Here is an 18,169-nt window from a genome sequence, read left to right on the forward strand (position 1 = left end):
CTTAAAATTATCATGTACAGAGTTGAAATCATATAACTGAGGGAAGATGAAGTGTGTACAGTTTTCTAGCTCTTGGTCAACAGTATATACACAATACATGACATATGAATAAAATCATTCTTATTGTTTTTCATAGTAATAATATTAACAGTAAATATAAATGAATTATCAACCTCTGAAGCAAATCAAATCAATCTTAATAGCAGGCAGATAGGCTGGGCGCAGTGGTGCAAACCTGAAATCCCAGCCCTTTGAGAGGCCGAGGTGGGCGGATCACGAGGTCAGGAGTTCAAGACCAGGCTGCCAACATAGTGAAACCCTAACTCTACTAAAAATACAAACAAACAAACAAAAAATTAGCTGGGCATGGTGGCGGGCACCTGTAATCCCAGCTAGTTGGGAGGCTGAGGCAGGAGAATCCCCTGAACCCGGGAAGGAGAGGCTGCAGTGAGCGGAGATCACGCCACTGCACTCCAGCCAGGGTGATAGTGCGAGACTCCATCTCAAAAAAAGAAAAAAAAAGTAGCAGGCAGATAAAAATAAATTTGACATAAGAGTTCAAAATTCCTACTGAGTTCAGGAAGCACTTCTATTGGTTTTATTTCTTATATATAATATAAACCTTATTTTATGTGATTGAATATAGAAAGTGAAGAGTTCTCATTGAATGAGTATTTTAGCTTTGAGTGTGATAAGTGATTTAACTGCAGTTGGTTCGTTGTTAAATATGATAATTTAGGAAATAATCAGGTCGTCACGTAGTTTTTCTTTACCAAAACTTACTTTTGTGCTACCTGCCCTGCTCACCATGAGCATTACATCTGGGTATCATGCTGACTTGAACTTAACCAATGATCAAAAAGATAATCAGCTTTGACTTTGAGTGTTTTGTTTTTGATCACATCAAAAGCATAATTTTCATATACAAAGAGTGGCATAATTTCAAGTTGTACAACTCCACTTCCTCTGAGGATGTAAACAAGTAATTTTCTTTCAGAGACATCAATCACTGATTCCCAAATGAAAGGCCTCAGGGATCTTCAGTCGGTCCTTTGTTCCAAGTAATGGTGTCCCCAGCCACCCAATGGGAGCAAATGATTTAAATAAATCCCAGAGAGAGTCCCTTTCCATTATACTGGTCCCCTCAAATAAATGTATATCTTAATCTCTGTATACATTTAAAGATCAGAGTTTGAAAAAGTTGAATTATTTCCATCTAACCTAACTTTTGGCTCATCACATATACTTCATCTCCTAATTCCAAAAATTTCTTTGTAATGATGGAAGTAATATAAAACGAAATTCTTGAAATCAAAACAGTTTCCGCGTCCAGGAATGGCAGAACGCCTGCTATTAGGTAACATCCGTTATCTCTGGATGTCAGATTAAAAACTATTCCCTGAAAGCCCCGGAGAGATGCAAAGACAAGCAGAAATGGACAGGAGTTGCCACTTAGACGAAGGCATGGCTTTTCACTTAAGAAGCTGTGTGTGGGTCAGCGCTGTAAGGCAGCTGATGCTCAGATAGGACCCCTCCATCTCCCTAGCTTGAAGAACCTAAAGAAGAGGCTGGAACTATCAAAGCAGCAGCTGGAGAGTGAGGCGCAAAATCCTAGAAGGAAAAGAGCCACAAGGGAGGCCCACAGTGATGTATACAGATGTACACAATCTCTCCCCAGATCCCTAACTCGCCTCTCAGTTATGCATATGCATGCGGGGAGCATAAGCCTCTACTAGCCCAGCTCCAGAGCAACAACCACCTGCGTTTCAGGGCTTACCTGCCACAGGAAAGATAGAGCTGGGAGTTCACACTCAGCCAAGTTAACTGGCTTAAAAACAAATAAATAAAATGAACACTTTAAATTTAACAGAATCCAGAGCCTGTGCAATGTAACAATAAAATATCCAGGAGACAATTCAAAATTATTATACGTAAAAGAAAAAGAAAAAAAAAGGACCTACGCTCAAGAGAAAACGCAATCAGTGCAGACTCATCCCAACAGGATTCAGATCATGGATTTAGCATATAAGAATTTCAAAGTAGCTACTATAAATACGCTTCAGAATACAAAAGAGAATATGTAATGCTTTATAATAAAAAATTGCTGTAATAAAAAACTAACAGTAAGTCCTAGTAGAGAAACTGAAACTTTAAAAGAACCCAATACAAATTCTAAACCTGATACATATTATATACTGAATAATGAATTTACTGTTTAGGCTTAAGGGCAGATTGGAAATGACTGAAGAAAGAGTCAGTGAACTTGAGGCACCAAATATAAATTATCCAATATAAAAAATAGAGAGGGAAGACAATGGTCAAAAACATGAACACACCCCTAGTGAGCTATAGGATTACACCAAAAGGAATAGTACATGGGATTAGAACCTCAGATAAAAAAGAGAAAGAAGATGAGACAGAAAAAAAAAATTAGAAGAAATAATGGTCAAAATGCCTCAAATTTGGTGAAAGACAAATTGAGAGTGAAGAGGCTCAGTAAACCACAAGAAGTATAAATTAAAATGAAAACAAATCTAGGGGGATTGCCACTTTCAGAAAGATGAAAATACATTTTCCTCTATTCCTCCCACTAAAAATAAATATCATATATTTATATTTATAAATAAAAGTGCATATTATATATAAAATAAATGTAGGAAAAATCTGAATGGTAGAAAGAAGCAGGCAGATGGGCCTTGGGACCAAAGGGATGGCCCAGTGGTGGCTGTTTGGTTTTCTTCCTGTCTTACACATCCCAGGTTTGGAAGCTAAAGAAACCGGCAACTTGGAAACGCCGATGGGCCAGACAAACGGAAACTGACGCCTGTGTGATCTAACCACAGGACCAGAAAGGGTGCAACCTCGTAGGACAAGAAACTTTTAGACACTGACCAATGTACTCCAACCAAGCATCCCAGAAAAAGACGTGGCCCTACTCCATTCCAGGCCAGCAAATGCTGAACACACAGCTAAGACTCCTGCCCTCACCAGGTGCCCAACCCACTGATGGAGTGACACCAGAGAAGGCCACATAGTAAGGGGGCCAGGACATTCATTCCTGCCAAGCTGCAATGAGGCCCATCCCATCCCCCACTGATAATAAAAGCCATGTGGGAAGCCTGGAGTTTCATCTAAACCAGTAGGTGCAACTCCCTCCTGCTCTTTATGGGAATCATGTCAAAGGATTAGTAGGTGTTCCAAACTTTCTCCACCACTTGGCAGTAATGAGGCCATGCATATGGTGTCAGCAGAAGATGTGTGGAAAGTGACAAGTCACCCCAGCTCCTCTCATCTAGGGAAGTATCCGTAGAGGCCTAGCATGGATCTGGAAGTCCTGTACGCACCAGCATTAACAAGGAACCCCAGGCACTCTTGGATCAATAGAGGCTAAGCTGGAACCTGATTTCTGCCCTGACCCAGTGGTAATGAGGCTGTACCGCACCTTCCCCTGACAAAACAGTGATTAAAAAAAAAAAAAAAAAGCCTTGTATTATAACATACAGAATAACCAGGTTATGATGGAAAATTATTCGTCAAACCAAGAGTGAGGGAGATCAAACTGAATAAAAATAAATCAATGGATGCCAAAGCAGAGATGACAGAGATGTCAGAATTACTGGACAAAGGCGTTTTTAAAGCAGCCATTATAAAATGATGCAACGACCAAGTACAAACATGCTTGCAACAAACTTTTAAAAAACTGAAAGTCTCAATACAGAAACAGAAGCTATAGAAAAAAAAAAAAGGAAAATTCAGAATTAAAAAATAAAACATCCATGATAAAAAGTTCCTTAGAGGAACAAAATAAGATGGAGGGGAAAAAGGAAAGAATCAGAGAATTGAAGAGAGAACAACAGAAATTGTCCAATCTGTAAAACAGAAAGAAAACGGATGAAAATGAAAAGGTCCTCAAGTACTTGTGAGAGTATAACAAAAGTGCTAAGATCCATGCCTTGGAGGTCAGGGAAGAACAGAAACAGGCTGGGTCAGAAAGAGTGTTCAAATAATTAATTCATAAAACTTCCCAAACCTGACCGAAAATTACAGAAACAAACAAGCACACCAGAAAGGTTATGGTGTAGACCAATAAACCTATAAATATCACATGCCTACACCAATAAACATCATAGTCAAACTTCTGAACACTAAAAACAAAGAAAAAACAAGTCTTTCAGGTAACAAGACAGAAATGAGACCTTACTTATAAAGAAAAAAAGATTTGAAAGACAGCAGATTTCTCATCAGAAACCTGGAGGCAAGAAGGAAGTGGCACATTTTTCAAGAGCCAAAAGAGCTGTCAAAGCTTAATCCTATAACCAGTGAAATATCCTTCAGTAATCAAGGGCAGAAATAAAGTCATGCTTACATGAATAAAAACTAAGACAATTTATTGCCAGCACACCTACCCTGAAATAATGGCTAGAGAAAGTTTGCTTAACAGAAAGATAACCATAAAAGAATGAATCTTGGAACACTGAGAAGGAAAAAAGAACACAGTAAGTAAAAATATGGATAAATATAATAAAACTTCCTTTGTCTACTGAGTTTTCGAAATTAAGTTTGAAAGTTCAAGCAAAAATTGCAACCCTCTCTGATGTGGTTCAAGACGTATGTACAGGAAATGTTTAAGGCAACTGTATTATGATTAGGGAAAGGTAAAGGGATGCAAAGGGAGGTAAGGTTTTCATATTTCACTTGAACTGGCAACATGAGTATACAGTAGACAGCGATAAATTTTGTATATATAAAGTAATACTGGCCAGGCACAGTGGCTCATGCCTATAATCCCAGAACTTTGGGAAGCTGAGTCTAGAGGATTGCATGAGGCAAAGAGTTTGAGGCTGCAGTGTGGTATGATCACCCCATTGCACTCCAGCCTGGGCAACAAAGCAAGACCCTGTTTCTTTAATTAACTAATTAATTAATTAAGTAATACCTAGAAGAACCACTGAAAAAGCTATACAGCAATGTGCACATGACAACATTATAAATAAATCAAAATGGAATAGTAAAAAATGTCCACAGTAAGACAGACAAAAGAAAACAAAGAAATAAAAACACAGGAAAAGCAGAAAGCCAAAGAAATGGCAGATTTAAGCCTTAACATTACAATAGTTACATTAAATATAAAGAGTGTAAATATATCATTTAACAGATAGAGAAAATAAATTTAAAAATCTGAGCTATGCTATTTATAAGAAATTCACTTTTTATATAACGATATATAGAGGCTGAAAGTAAAAACATGAAAAAATATTTATCATTCAAATATTTATCAAAAGAAAGCAAGACTGGCCACATTGAATCAAGTTATATGGAATTCAAAGCACAGGAAAATTTCCAGAGATAGACAGAAATATTAAATAGTGGACACCAACAATTGTATATGTGTATGCACCAAATAACACAGCTAAAAAATATGTGTAACAAAAATTGATTAACTTGAAAGTGGAAACAGACAAACAGACAATTACAGCTAAAAGATTTCAGTGCCCCTTTCTTAAGAACTGATCCATAACAACGAGACAGAGAATCATCAAGGATAGAGGTGAACTCAGCACCATCATAATCATGATAATCTAATCAAAATTTGTAGACAATCCACCCAGCAACCACAAGCTACACACACTTTTAAAATGTTCACAGAATAAATATCAGGTAGGCCATATTGTGCATAAAACAATCCTCAAAAATTTAAAAGAATTGTAATTATACAGAGGGCATTCTCTGGATATGGTGGAATTAAACTAGAAATCAATGACAGAAAGATAACAGAAAAATCTACAAACAGTTGGAAACTAAGTAACATATATCTAAACAATACGTGGGTCAAAGGGAAAGTCTTAAGGGAAATTTAGAAATACATTTAATGGAATGAAAGGAAAATACAATGACTAAAAATTCGAGCAAAACAGTTAAGGCAGTGCTGTAGAAACATTTATAGCATTAAATGCATATATTAGAAGAGAAAAAAATCTCAAATCAATAACCTAAGTTCCCACCTTAAGAATCTACAAAAAAGAAATGCGAACTAAATGCAAAGTAAGCAAAAGAAAGAAAATAAAAAGATGAAAGCAGCAATCAGTGAAATAAAAAATAGAAAAGCAATAGAGAAATCAATGAAACAAAGAGCTACAAATAGTAAGAAAATCAATAAAACTGACAAACCTCTATCAATCTTGCTGAGAGAGTAACACAAATTACCAACATCAGAAATAAGAGATAAACTACAGACACTGCAGACATCAAGGCAGTAATATAACAACTATGAACAACTCTACACAAATTTAATATAACTTAGATAAAATGAACCAATTTCTCAAAAATCACAATTTACCCAAACTCACCTAATAAGAGGTACACAATTCAAACAGTCTTAAATACTAAGAAAATTTAAAGCATAAATATCTCCCTAAACAGTTACCTTCAAGCCCTGGTGGTTTCAATGAAGAATTGTAACAAATATCTTAAATAATCAACACCTATTCTATACAGTATTTTCTAGAAAATAAAATAGGTGGGAATACTTCCCACTTTATGAAGCCAAAACAAAAGATATTATAAAAAAGAATATATATGCAAAAACTCATTTACAAAATATTATCAAATTGAATTCAACAATACATAAAAATAATTACATGTGATAACCAAATAGAGTTTATTCCAGGGCTGCAAGGCAGGAATGTAACCCACCATTTTAACTGGCTAAAGAAAACTCACATGATTATATGACCTGATGCAGAAAACACGGAAAGACAGCTTTTCTGAGGTCTGTCTGAGGAACTGGTTTCAGTCTTGCTTGTCTCTGAGTGCTAGTGGGATCCAGCACACTCTAGATGCCTAGGAGCTGCTTAGAATAAAGGAAGTGAGTTTGACCAGCGCCAAGGTTGGAGAGGCCCCCAGAATCTCTGACAAAGGTGGACTGGTGAAGGTCTTTCCCTGTACAATGCCAGTTTGTGAAATTGGGAGAGGTGAACGTTTTATTTAATGTGCACACCAAATACAGAATATAAAGAAATGAGGAACAGGGATATATGTTCAATAAAATGAAACAAGACAAATCTTCAGAAACTGATCCTAATGAAATAAGTTATATAATTCACCTGACGAGAATTTAAAATAACCATTATAAAGATACTTACTGAAAACAATATATGAGCAAAGTGAATTTTCAATAAAAAGACAGCAAATATTTTTAAATTACCAGAAAGAAATCATGGAGCTAAAGAATACAATAACAGAACTGAAAAATTCCTCAGAGGGATTCAACAGCAGACTAGATCAAGTAGAAGGAAAGATCAATGAATTTAAAGATAGGTCACCGGAAATTATTCAGTCAGAGGAGCAAAAAGAAGAACGAAGAAGAGAAAAGAACGCTTAAGAGACTTATGGGACACCATCAAGTGACTAATAAGTATACTGAGTTTTAAAAGGAGAAGAGAGAGAGAAACAACAACAACCACAACAACAAAGCTTATTTAAAGAAATAATGGCTGAAAATTTCCAAATCTGGGAAAGGAAATAGAGAAACAGATCTAGGAAGTACAGAGGATTCCAAATAAGGCAAACCCAGAGAAATCCACACCAAAACACATTATAAACGCATTGTCAAAAGTCAAAGACAAAGAATGTTCATAGCTGCCAGAGAGAAGCCGCTTGTTATAAATAGTCATGTCATAAGATTATGAGTGGATTTCTTTCATCAGAAATCTTGCAGGACAGCAGGGAATGATAAAACATATTCAAAGTGCTGGAAAAAAGTCTACCTGGAAGAACTCTCCTTCAAAAATGAAGGCAAGACAAAAACTTTTCCAGAAAAACAAAAGCAGAAAGTACACATCACCACTAGACTTGACTTGCAAGAAATACTAAAGAGAGTTTTTTCAAGTTAAAAGAATGCTAAATGGCAACACAATAGCATAAGAAAGTATAAAACTTGTTGGGAAAGGTAAATACACAGATAAATAAAGAATACTGTATTATTGTAACAATGATGAATAAGTCACTATTAATTCTCGTATAAAACTCAAAAGGCAAAAGTATTAGAAATAATTATAACTAAAAATGTTAATGATGCACAATATAAATGGATGTAAATAAGTGTGTGGGAAACAGTAGTGACTATGTAGTCTTTATATGTGATTGAAGTTAAGATATTATCATAAGATAGACTGTCATACGTTTAAGATTTTTTTTTTTTTGAGACGGAGTCTCACTCTGTCGCCCAGGCTGGAGTGCAGTGGTGCGATCTCGGCTCACTGCAAGCTCTGCTTCCCGGGTTCACGCCATTCTCCTGCCTCAGCCTCCCAAGTAGCTGGGACTACAGGTGCCCGCCACCACGCCTGGCTCATTTTTTTTTGTATATTTTTAGTAGAGACGGGGTTTCACTGTTAGCCAGGATGGTCTCGATCTCCTGACCTTGTGATCTGCTCGCCTCGGCCTCCCAAAATGCTGGGATTACAGGCGTGAACCGCCACACCCAGCCATGTTTAAGATATTTTATGTAAGCTACACAAGTAACCACAAAGTTAATAACTATAGAAGTTACAGAAAAGAAGAGAAAGGAATCAAAGCATATCAATAAAAAAAAATGAATGAAGCACAAAGACAGCAGGAGAGTTAAAGAGGAGCAATAGAAATAAAAGACAAATAGAAAAAATTACTAAAATGGCAATAGTGAATCCTTCCCAATCAGTATTTACTTTAAATGTAAATGAATTAAACTCCTCAATCAAAAGACACAAGAAAGTTTGAATGGATAAGAAAACAAGATCCAACCCTGTTTTTTGTGTGTGTGTGTGTTTTTTTTTTTTCTTGAGGTAGGGTGTCACACTATTGCCCAGGCTGGAGTGCAGTGGGATAAATATGGCTCACCTCAGCCTCTGTCTGCTAGGTTCAGGTGAGCCTTCTGCCTCAACCTCCCAAGTAGCTGTGACTACAGGCATGCACCACCATGTCCAGCTAATTTAAAACTTTTTTTTTTTTTTTGTAGAGATGGTGTTTTCTCACATTGCCCAGGCTAGTCTTGAACTCCTGGGCTCATGCGATCCACTCACCTCAGCCTCCCAAAGTACTGGGATTACACAACTCTATTTTGTCTATAAGAAACTCACAGTAGATTTAAGGACACACATAGACTGAAAATGAAGGGATGGAAAAGGATATCTCATGACAAAGGGCCATGAAAAGAGAGCAGGGGTGGCTATATTTACATAAGGCAAGATAAATTTAAGTTAAAAACTGTCACAAGAGATAACAACAATATATAATGATAAAAAGATTGATTCACCAGAGAGATATAACAATTATAAGTAAATGTGCACCCAACGTAAGAACAACTGAAAATATAATGCGAACATTGACAGGACTGAAGGGAGAAATAGCAGTGCAATAATAGTAGGAGATTTCAATACCTCTCTCTCAGTTATGGATAGAAAAACCAGACAGAACATCAACAAAGAGGTACAGTGGGCTGGAACAACACCAGACATACACAAAACACTTTAACTGCAGCAGAATACACATTCTTCTAAAGCACACACAGAACATTCACATTTTATGTCACAAAACAAATGTAATAAATTTAAGAAGACAGAAATTTCCTACCACAATGGAATGAAACCAGAAATCAGCAGCAGAAGAAAAACTAGAAAATTCATACATACATGGAAATTTAACAACACACATTTGTACAACTAATAGGCCAAAGAAGAAATCAAAGGGGAACTTAGAAGATATCTTGAAACAGACAAAAACTGAAAATGCAGCATATCAAAACTTCTGGGATATAAGAAAAGTAGCACCAAGAGGGAAATTTATAAACAACTCCTCAAGCAATTAGAAAATGAAGCACAAACCAAGTCTGAACGTAGTAGGAGGAGGAAAATATTAAATATTAGAGCAGAAATAAACGAAGTAGGGACTATAAAAACAATAAAAAAGAATCAGAGAATCAGCAAAGAGTTTGTCCCTTGAAAAGTAAAATAAAATTGACAAACTTTTATGTAGACTAAGAAAAAAAGAAAAGTCAAATAAATAAATTAGAAATAAAAGGAGACATTGCAACTGATGCCACAGAAATGAAAAGATTTGTAAAAGACAACAATGAACAATTATATGCCAATAAAATGGATAATCTAGAAGAAATGGGTAAATTCCTCGATACATACTATCTACTAAGACTGAATCATGAAGAAATAGGAAGTCTAAATAGATCAATAACTAGTAAGGAAGTTGAATCTATAATCAAAAACCTCCCAACAAAGAAAAGCCCAGGACCAGATAGTTCACTGGTGAATTCTACTAAACATTTAAGGAAGAATTAATGCCAATCCTTCTCAAACTCTTCAAAACAACTAAAGAGGAACAAAACTCACACTCATGAGTCCTGCATTACTTTTATATGAAAAACAAGCAAAAATATTCCAAGAAAAGAAAACAAGAGGCCAATGTCCTTGATGAATATAGATGCCAAACTCCTCAGTAAAGTATCAACAAACTGAATTCAACAATACATTAAGAGGTTTATATCAAGCGGAATTTATCTCTGGGATGCAAAGAAGATCCAACACAAGAAAATCAATTAATGTAATACATTACAATTAAGAGAATGAAGAACAAAATGTAATACAATTAAGAGAATGAAGAACAAAATGTAATACAATTAAGAGAATGAAGAACAAAAATCATTTGATCATCTCAGTAGATGCAGAAAAAGTGTTTGACAAAATTTCACACCCTTTCATGATAAAAATTCTTGGTACACAAGGAATAGCAAAAAATTACCTCAATATGATAAATGCCACATATGAAAATCCCACAGTGAATTGCATACTCAATGGTGAAAAACTAACAACTTTTTCTCTAGCATCAAGGACAAGGCAAAGATGCCCACCCACCATTACCACCTCTATTCAGTATAATACTTTAGAACCTATCCAGGATGATTCAACAAAAAAAGGAACTAAAAGACATGCAAATCATAAAGGAAGTAGTGAAACTCTCCCTATCTATAGATGACATGATCTTACATACAGAAAACCCTAAAAACTCCACCAAAAGACTGTTAGAACTAGTCAATAAATTCATTAAAGTTGCACAATACAAAATCAACATCAAAAATCACTTCCATTTCTATATATTAACAATGAAGTATCTGAACAAGAAATTAGAAAAACAATCCCACTTAAAATAGCATGAAATAGAACAAAATTCTTATTAATGAACTTAACCAAGGAGTTGAAAAATCTGTACACTGAAAACTACAAAATAGTGACGAAATAAATTAAAGAAAACACAAACAAATGGAAATACACCACTCATTCATGGATGAAAAACTTAATGTTATTAAAATGTCCACATTCCCCAAGTGATCTGTAGATTCAATATAATGCCCATCAAAATTCCAGCAGCACTTTTTACAGAAATAGAAAAAACAATGTTTAAAATCATATGAAATAACAAAAATCCCCAAATATCCAAAACAATCTTGGGAAAAAAAGAGAGCTGGAGGCATTCCCAAATATGTTACAAAGCTACAGCAATTAAAACAGTATGGCATGGGCATAGACAGACATAGAGACCAATGGAACAAAATAGAAGGTCCAGAAATCAATCCATGCATACACAGTCAACTGATCTTTGACAAGAGTACCAAGAATACAAAAATGAGGAAAAGATAGTCTCTTCAACAAGTGATGTTTCTTTTTAAAGAGGAAGGGAGAAATAACTGAAACAATAAGTGTAAAAAAATTAATACTTCGAGAAATAAATATTTCAGAAATATTTTTAAACATTCTAATTTTCACAGTAAGGAAAATGGATTACATTTTCCAGTAAGGCATAGAACTTTTCAACTTGGATATATAATGAAACAGGAAACAGAAAAAAAAAGGAATAGAAGATATCCCAGGCAAGAATTAAAGAAACTAGTGTGGCAATATTAATATTAGACAAAATTTAGTTGCATAGGCATTACATGTTCAAAGAGAGATGATTTATAGTGATGAGACATGCACCCTGTCAAGAAGCCATAAATATAATGAACTTTTATAGTAATGATGATGGTCATTTATTGAACACTTTAACTGGTGTTACTCTGCCAATTTCAAACATATTACAACAGCTCTCATCTATTTTACAAATGAGGAGAGAGGCTCAGAGAGTCTAATTAACTTGCCCACAGTTACTCAGCAGAGAAGTGGGATAGCCAGGATTCAAACCCATAGTTTTCATGCTTCATCTCAACGAGAACACTGTGCTTTCAAAGTGAAAACTTCATATAGCAGGTGCGCAAGTGAAGAGTAAAAAGAAAGATGGAAACTAGATCAATTTCAAGTCTGCTCCAAATATCTCACATGTGGGGATGATGCTGAAACAATAAGTGTAACAAAATTTAATATCTGAAGAAATAAATATTTCAATAATATTTTAAAACATTCTAATTGTCACAGTAAGGAAAATGGATTACATTTTCCCATAAGACACAGAACTTTTCAACTGTCTCAACTGTCAATTCCTCTGTCTGGAATGGCTGGAATCCAGGAAGTCCTATTAGAATTGTGTAAGTATATAACTACAGTATTGTGATACAGAGAATTTGTTTATTTGTTCAAGCAACACAAATTTCCTAAAATGCTGAGCGTTCTGGGTGAGCACTGACTATGAACATGACAGATGAGGCTGTTACTCTTATGAAACATTCTAGAAGTGAGTCAACACAGCAATGATTACAGCACAATATAAAATATCACTGGCTGGGTACTGGGTACTATTGATGAGGTGACCTGTAATCTGAGATGCCAAAACAAAAAAGAACTGCCTGGTGGAGATCTGAGGAGAAACACCCCCAGAGGGGCACATCCCAGATTGTTCAGTGATGTCACTGGCATCGTCATAGTTTACCCTCATCTGTGATGTGTGGCAGGTGTTAATGACCCCATTTTACAAACAACGCTACTCTGGGGAGAGCAAAACACGCTCCAGGCTTCTTAAACAGACTGCATCCTACTGTGCTTATGTATATGCAGAACCTAAATTCTTCTGAATAAATGTGGAATTGATACCCAAAGTATATGTCCAAGGCTCTTACTTGTGAAAATAACTTACAGCTGCCAAATTTCAGAGGGCAAGCGTGCGCATCCATCGGGAAGTCCTCAAGCTGCATGGGGCACTCGGCAGAGATGGTCAAGCTGAAAAATAAAAGATCAAGACCTTTCAATGACTCTCTCACTCTAGCCATTCACTGAGCCACCATCATGTCCCAGAAAGCCATATTAAGTACTTTTAAAATTTAATGTCTTTTATGAGATTATCTGAACTACCCCACCAAATTACATAAGTTTGTGTTGTAGGTGAGTATCATTCAGAAATAAGGCTTAAATCAAATCTACTCAGCAGTTCAGTGGCTTAGGGTGTGTGTCTATACATATATTACTGCCTGTAAAACAATTTAAGATGCATTTAAAAGTTATTTATTTTTTGTTTCCTATCCCTTATTGAGCATTATCATAAAGCTTTCCTTGACGGGACTGAAAACATATGCATTTTCTAAAATGGCTTATAAGCTCAAAAAATATAAATGTAGAATAAATGCACATATATTCGTAGAATATGGGAAAATACAGAAAAAGTTTAATAAAATTACAAATATCTACTATTTCACTTACAACTTCACGTGGTACATTTAGCGCAGAGTTTTCCTACACGCCCAAATTTTGACCAGAACCTGGCTATAACCATTGTGTAATGGGCCAATATGAAACTGTATAGTAAGTGAATCCGTAATAACAATCTTCTGGTACACCCGAATTATTATTTTTTAATCCAGGCCTAGTCTTCCAAATTCTAATATCACCGAGCACTACCACTGTCACCGGTAACTATAATAGTGATGGTAACAAGAGCTGGCATGTCTGTGCCAGGCAGCCTGTGAGGGATTCTACCTGCATTGACTCATCTCACCCTAACAGCACGGGGAGATCTGGCACTATGACCATCTCAGTCTACAAAGAAGAAAAGTGAGGTGTGGATATTAAGGAGTTCGGGGCCAAGAATGCAGAGCTGCTCAGTGGTGGAGCCGTGACAATCACCCAGGCTGCCTGGCCCTGGCTGCAGAGGTCCCTGAAAGGCACCATCGCACGCGGCATAGGCAGGGCTCTGTTCTGTAGGAAGCCAGTGCACTCCCAGAACCGCCACGCCGTGGTGCTTTCATTTCTCTACCACCTTTGCCAATTAGGGATGATTTTAAATTTTATTAATGAGTCTATCTTCTATTCCTTAATTCTTCTTTCCATTATTTAAACTAAATGAGATTACATACAATGAAAGATGGAGATACAAAAACGCTCAACTTCGACTGCATGTTATAATTCTATTTTTAGAGCAAATAATAATTCAAGGTTACATTAGTGCTATTGTTCATTCCTTGTTATGTAAGACTGAATATCCCTGATTAGCCTAGGGTGAGAATCAAAACGTAAACATCCATTTTTGCTTTTACTACTTCCTTCTGTGAACTAGATTAACCTTTTGCTGTTAAATTGGGCACATGATTCACACGGTAATTGCAGACTGAGTAGTCAATGTGTACATTCTCTGAATGAAACTAAAATACATGTCAGTGGAAGGAAGGTCCGTGTCCATCAAAGACAGGAAATCTTCTGTTGCCAAAACTTTTGACGGACGGTTTCCCTAAAGATAGAGTGACTCACAGAGGCCTGTGTGTTAGATGACCTAGAACACAACACAAACGTCTCACATTCAGGCAGGGAGAGGATTTTTTTTTTCTTTTTTTTGAAACAGAGTCTTGCTCTGTTGCCCAGGTTGGAGTGCACTGGGGCTATCTTGCCACACCACAATCTCCACTTCCCAGGTTCAAGCAATTCTCCTGCCTCAGCCTCCTGAGTAGCTGGGATTACAGACGCCCAACACCACACCTGGTTAAATTTTGTATTTTTAGTAGAGATCATGGTTTCACCATGTTGGCCAGGTTGATCTCGAATTCCTGATCTCAGGTGATCTGCCAGCCTCAGCTTCCCAAAGTGCTGGGATTATAGGTGTGAGCCACTGCACCTGGCTGGGAGAGGATTTTTTAAGTGATATTCCACACATATTCCTAGAATAACAAGAAAAGTATAAACATCTACCACCCCACTTACAATTTCACCTTCATTTAGCCCTCAGTTTTTTGACATGTACATATATTTTCTTTTCATTCTTGGTATATAAAAGTCAGTCTTCTTTACACCTAAAATTAGAGCAGAAGTACTTTCCCCATCACCAAAATCTTTATATAATCATGACATTGAAAGGTTAAATATCTGATTCTAGCATGCATGCGTATGTGCGTGTTTCTGTCTGCATGTGTAATTTTCAATTAGCTGTTCCTGGACTTTTATATTATTTTACCTGATAAATAACCTGTAATTGACCACTTCAATCATAAATTACCAAAAAGGGCTGTTATTAGAGACTATGAAATTCATAAGGTAAATAAAGAAAAAAACTTATTGGAATTAGGAAAATTAGAACTTTAAAAAAAATGCCTATACGGATGGTATTCAGCCAACACAAAGGAAAACAGGTTACTTTATATGGTGGTGAGGAAATTCAAGCAATTTGTCAAGTGATGCAGTTACTGAAGCAGAGAATCTCAAGGAGTCAGATGTGTTCTTGGGGACAAAATCACAATGAGCTCAAAATATCTAGAATTTCCTTAAGAAGGAAGACTTTGGTCAGGAAATAGGAAGCATATACAAAACTGTAAGAGTAGATACATAGCAATAAATGTGAAGATAAGCACACGAGGAAACAGCACTGCGGGAGTTTAGAGAACACTTCTGATCATGAGAGGTATGCTTTGCACTGGCCTGTGGCCTAGTCTCCAACAGGAGCACGCGGGGCCCGCACAGGAGCAGTCTAAGGTGGGGTGGAGGGGAGGGCGTTTCAAGTGACCCGACTGTCTTAGCCCAGCTGCGCTACTGAAGACCTCAACCAGCAGCCCTAGCTCTACTCTTTGAGTCTCCCGACAGCGATACTAACAACCCCACATAGTCCATGCCATTGTCAGGGTGGATGTGGAGATGGTTGTCTTCTCTCCAGACACAGACATGTCTGCCAGCCTCCGGCAGGCACTCGCTTTCCCACTGGGTCTGGTGGCTGCCTAGAAGCCAGTCTATGGGCTGAGTTCTTGACAACTTGGAGAGTCTGAGTTACCCCCGCCCCCTTGCTCTGTGCTGGCGTCCAGCTCCAATCCACTAAGCCACTGCAGGCACCAGACCTGACGTTTCTGTTGCATGCCCCTACTCTCAGAGCAGACCCCAAGGAAACCTCATCCCAAACGCCCCATGAGGCACTCTGCCAGCTCCTGATTCGTTCCTCCTCCTTTCCTGGCCAACACCGTGTGTTTATAAAGGGACCAGAGCCACTCTTTCTGCCACGGTGAGCTTCATTCTAGCTGTTTGGCCCTGAGAACTGCCCACCTTCCGAAAATCACTGCACTGACAATGATGAAAGATGGCATTTTAACAAGGAATGTACACCAAGGAGGTGGCTTTTAGCGTGTTACAGGAGCGTGTGTGTGTGTGTGTCTGTGTGTGTCTGTGTGTGTGTGTCTGTGTGTGTGTGTGTCTGTGTGTGTGTGTCTGTGTGTGTGTGTGTGTCTGTGTGTGTGTGTCTGTGTGTGTGTGTCTGTGTGTGTGTCTGTGTGTGTGTGTGTCTGTGTGTGTGTGTGTGTGTGCACGCAGCAAGGGTGGGGGCAGTGAGGGTACACAAACACAGGTGGACAGCATTTAGCTGGATCTACAAAAAAGGCCAGTTTTAAAGAAAAAATAATTCCAGTAAAAATGACAGTTTTTTTTTTTTTTTTTTACATGACCATCTCAATAAATGCTATTATTAGAGCCTTGTGACTTCTCCCAATTTTATACAGCTCCTTAGAATTAGAATTCTAAACCTCAGGAAAGTATACTTCATCTATGATAGTTTCTCTCCTCTAACACATGAATGTTTTATTCAGATAAATCTCTCAATAAGAACTGTTTCAGCCTCAGTCAGGAAATAAATTTAAATTTTCGATCCCTCTGAACATTTCAAAAATGGCCTATGCTTTTATAACACTCACAAAGGATCTCTCTGTGAAAGAAAGCCTTCTATTCATGGGGCTCTTGAAATGTGGAATGCCTTGATGTGGAACCAGCCGCCTCCACACAGAGCTAAGATCAAGGCCTCTGTGCTGTGGGTGACCGTCATGGCGTGAGAGAGACAGCTAGGTCACCTGCTTGAAACCCTCACTTTTTAGATAAAGAAAATCAAGCCCAAAAGGTTAAGAAACTTGACTGTGGAAAGACTTCACTGAATTACTGGAAGACCCAGGAATCCAGTTTTCCAAAGGTCCAATTTCTGTTTTACTTCCAATTTCTGTTAAGACATTCAAGCATTCACTTATTGAAGCATAATGTCCCATTTTTATTTTGTTATTTTTATTTTATTTATTTATTTATTTATGTATTTATTTTTTGAGACGGAGTCTCGCTCTGTCGCCCAGGCTGGAGTGCAGTGGCCGGATCTTAGCTCACTGCAAGTTCTGCCTCCCAGGTTCCCGCCATTCTCCTGCCTCAGCCTCCCGAGTAGCTGGGACTACAGGCGCCCGCCACCTCGCCCGGCTAGTTTTTGTATTTTTTAGTAGAGACGGGGTTTCACCGTGTAGACCAGGATGGTCTCGATCTCCTGACCTCGTGATCCGCCCGTCTCGGCCTCCCAAAGTGCTGGGATTACAGGCTTGAGCCACCGCACCCAGCCAAATGTCCCATTTTTAAAGAGCATTTTGATTTTAGGATAAGAAGAAGGGTTTTTTTTGTTTGCTTGCTTGCTTGCTTGTGTTTTTGTTTTGTTTTGTTTTGTTTGTTTTTTGAGATGGAGTCTTGCTCTGTCACCCAGGCTGGAGTAGAGTGGCGTGATCTCAGCTCACTGCAACCTCCACCTCTCAGGTTCAAGCTATTCTCTGCCTCAGCCTCCCGAGTAGCCGGGACTACAGGTGCCTGCAACCATGCTCAGCTAATGTTCGTATTTTTAGTAGAGATGGGCTTTCACCATGTCGGCCAGGTTGGTCTCGAACTCCTGAAGTCGTGATCCACCCGCCTCGGCCTCCCAAAGTGCTGGGATTAACAGC

At 37.7% G+C, this 18,169-nt stretch overlaps 1 protein-coding gene across 2 annotated transcripts in view; it reads right to left on the minus strand.

Moving 5' to 3' along the window:
• GABRA5 (gamma-aminobutyric acid type A receptor alpha5 subunit) overlaps window positions 1–18,169 on the minus strand; it is an 84,093-nt gene that overhangs the window by 23,153 nt on the left and 42,771 nt on the right. For both annotated transcript variants that reach the window (XM_030930679.1, XM_030930678.1), the window contains exon 7: window positions 13,108–13,190. In XM_030930679.1, coding sequence (XP_030786539.1) covers window positions 13,108–13,190 — 83 coding nt within the window. The remainder of the gene's footprint in view (window positions 1–13,107; window positions 13,191–18,169) is intronic.

This window comes from Rhinopithecus roxellana, chromosome 5 (genome assembly GCF_007565055.1).
Source record: "Rhinopithecus roxellana isolate Shanxi Qingling chromosome 5, ASM756505v1, whole genome shotgun sequence".
NCBI lineage: Eukaryota > Metazoa > Chordata > Mammalia > Primates > Cercopithecidae > Rhinopithecus > Rhinopithecus roxellana.